General features: G+C 38.2%; 1 protein-coding gene across 1 annotated transcript in view; it reads left to right on the top strand.

Moving 5' to 3' along the window:
• Positions 1 to 1,489, top strand: part of LOC124012727 (CUB and sushi domain-containing protein 3-like) — an 849,083-nt gene extending 847,594 nt beyond the window's left edge. Inside the window, exon 70 of the mRNA XM_046326635.1 lies at positions 1 to 1,489. This exon is cut by the window's left edge and continues 77 nt beyond it. Within this exon, the coding sequence (XP_046182591.1) occupies positions 1 to 83 (83 nt within the window). The 3' untranslated portion in view covers positions 84 to 1,489.
• Positions 1,490 to 2,394: the final 905 nt, after the last annotated feature.

The following is a 2,394-nucleotide window of genomic DNA, read 5'->3' as shown; positions in this document are numbered from 1 at the left end:
TGTACAACACCAGCGCCAAGTCGGTGGAAGGCAAAGCTGTCCGGTTCGATCCTAACCTGAACACAGTCTGCACAATGGTATAATGAAGTCCGCTTGGCGACTGCATCGTTTTTTTCTTATTTTTGTATCGGGGTAAAAAAAAAAAGAACAGGAAAATGCTTTTGCGAAACGAGCGGATTTCATTGAGATTTAGACTGGCGATAAGAGATGGAAAACAGTCCAGTCTAGGTGTGTTGGCCATGGTGGAGACAGAGGTAGAAGAAACAAATCCTCTGGTACTTAAAGCACACTCTTCAGGCACTTTGACTGGTCATGTGTGTCGAGAAGGACACCTATTGAAGACTGAACTGAGAACTGAGAAACATAAAAACCCAAATCTTCACAGTGGTCGACAAGAGACTTGGAGTTCTGACGTTACCTTATTATATTGCACTCTGCGAGTGTTTCTTCTTCACAGTCGACTGGGTCTTTTTTATCAATTGAAAAGGATCTGTAAATCTTCTTCTTGCATATATGAGAAGCATTCACCACCTATATTTTTGTGCTATATATTATCACGTGGGAGGGGCCAATGGCAGTGAGATTATATGAAGCGTTTATAGAAAAGAGAAGAAGAAAATAAAATATTTCAAAAATAATTCTGTTCACAACAACAAAAAAACACAGAAGTATTTTGGGGTTAGTTTTTAAAGTGTTAAATCGTTTTTTAAAACAACGGTTTTGACCGTAACTCCCTCTCCTCTAGCTTCAGTCCCACGTTCTGTGTTTTTTCCCAACTGAGCCAATCAGAAGTGTTTGAAGTACTGATGTTAACTGTGAGGTGTGAATAGAAGGGGTTTTCTGGATTATTTAACTCTTATTTGCCATTTTGGATCATGACCCAAAGATCGAACTTTCCAGATAACATTTTCATTAGGACTTTTCATTATATTGCACTTCTTTTGTTAAGATTTTCTTTTGTTTCAATAGTTGTTGCTCTATTCGTTGATGTATCCAAGTGGGTCATTTTTACACAGTGCCTACCAAACACCATGTGAATCAGGTCTGCTGCTCTTTCCTCTTCTCCTCATCCCCCCCTGTTCCTGTCTTTCACTTTTCTAATCTACGGCCTCAATCCCTCTGTCCTTCACCTCACATGACTTTATGTGTTGCTGAACACTTAACACTGACACACCACAGCTCCATTCCACTCATTAGGTGCCGTGTTCTTTTTAGCCTTCAATCTATTTTGCCACTTAGTTTCTCCTATAAAATTTACTGCAATAAAGAACCCATACAATTCTAGGATTGGACTGTAAAATTGAACTACTATTTGCAGTACAGTACAACTGGGTACTCCTATATTAAATGCATTGAAAATATATAACAAAAAAAATAGAAAAAATGTGATTTAAAAAAGTGTTTTATAAAGAAATATATTTTTATGAACAAATTATTTGTAAAATGTATGAATCTATTATGTACATTTTCAATGCAATGTAAGATTAAAAAAGGCAAATTGCTTTTGTAAAGTGTTGTCTCTTTCTTAACTGCTATTTGTTTAGTTTAGATTTGTTATATATAGATATATATTTAAGTGATAATGCCCTCGAAGCCGTTGTTTGGAGGATATATTGGCATGGGTGTTGTCAACCGTGACAATATATCCTCTAAACACCAGCTTCACTTTTATACAACGGTTTACCAACATACTCAAATAATGACAGTGGATTGCGCAGTCCGATGGAACGAAGTAAATAGGCATTTTAACGACAAATAAAATGTTATTGGTCAAGTACACATTTTTTGCTGATGTTATTCCAGTGCATAGATTTAGCTGGTGGTAACTTGTGGAATAGACATTGCTGGAATATGGTTTTTCTATCATTTCCCTCTGGTTACAGTTAGCCTTTGCATGGATTGGCTTCCATGATGAATATAGCCAGTCAACCAACACAATCCAAACAATCCCTCAACACAGACAGAGATCCAGAAATAGCCTTAAGCCACTGAACAAATATCTGTTGCACTAATTCTCCTTCCAATGGAGTCATTATGGCCTTGTTTGTTTGACCACACTGTCATTGTAGGCTGTATGAAAAAAAACAGGAATCCCTGCTGGGTATAATAGTTACGTTCTTTCCTTTGCCACCGCCTAAAAGAGGGTCAGTGCTACCTGGCATCCTTGGGATGTCCCTACCCCTAAACCCTAGTCATAAACCTTACCATAAACCCTGTTAAATTTCAACTTCAATGGGGGTAGGGACGTCCCAAGGATTCCAGATAGCACAGAACCCCTAATGAGGTAGCATGGCCATCAGTAATACAATGTAACAGTGAGCTCTGCCCATGACAGCTGGGATTCCCACTCACTTTCTTTCTCGCTCTGTCTCTCTCATTAGTGACCAATTTCTT

The sequence above is a fragment of the Oncorhynchus gorbuscha genome, linkage group LG24 (assembly GCF_021184085.1).
Source record: "Oncorhynchus gorbuscha isolate QuinsamMale2020 ecotype Even-year linkage group LG24, OgorEven_v1.0, whole genome shotgun sequence".
NCBI classification, from domain to species: domain Eukaryota; kingdom Metazoa; phylum Chordata; class Actinopteri; order Salmoniformes; family Salmonidae; genus Oncorhynchus; species Oncorhynchus gorbuscha.
Note: the sequence above shows the minus strand (reverse complement) of the source record. Positions and strands in the feature narration are given on the sequence as shown.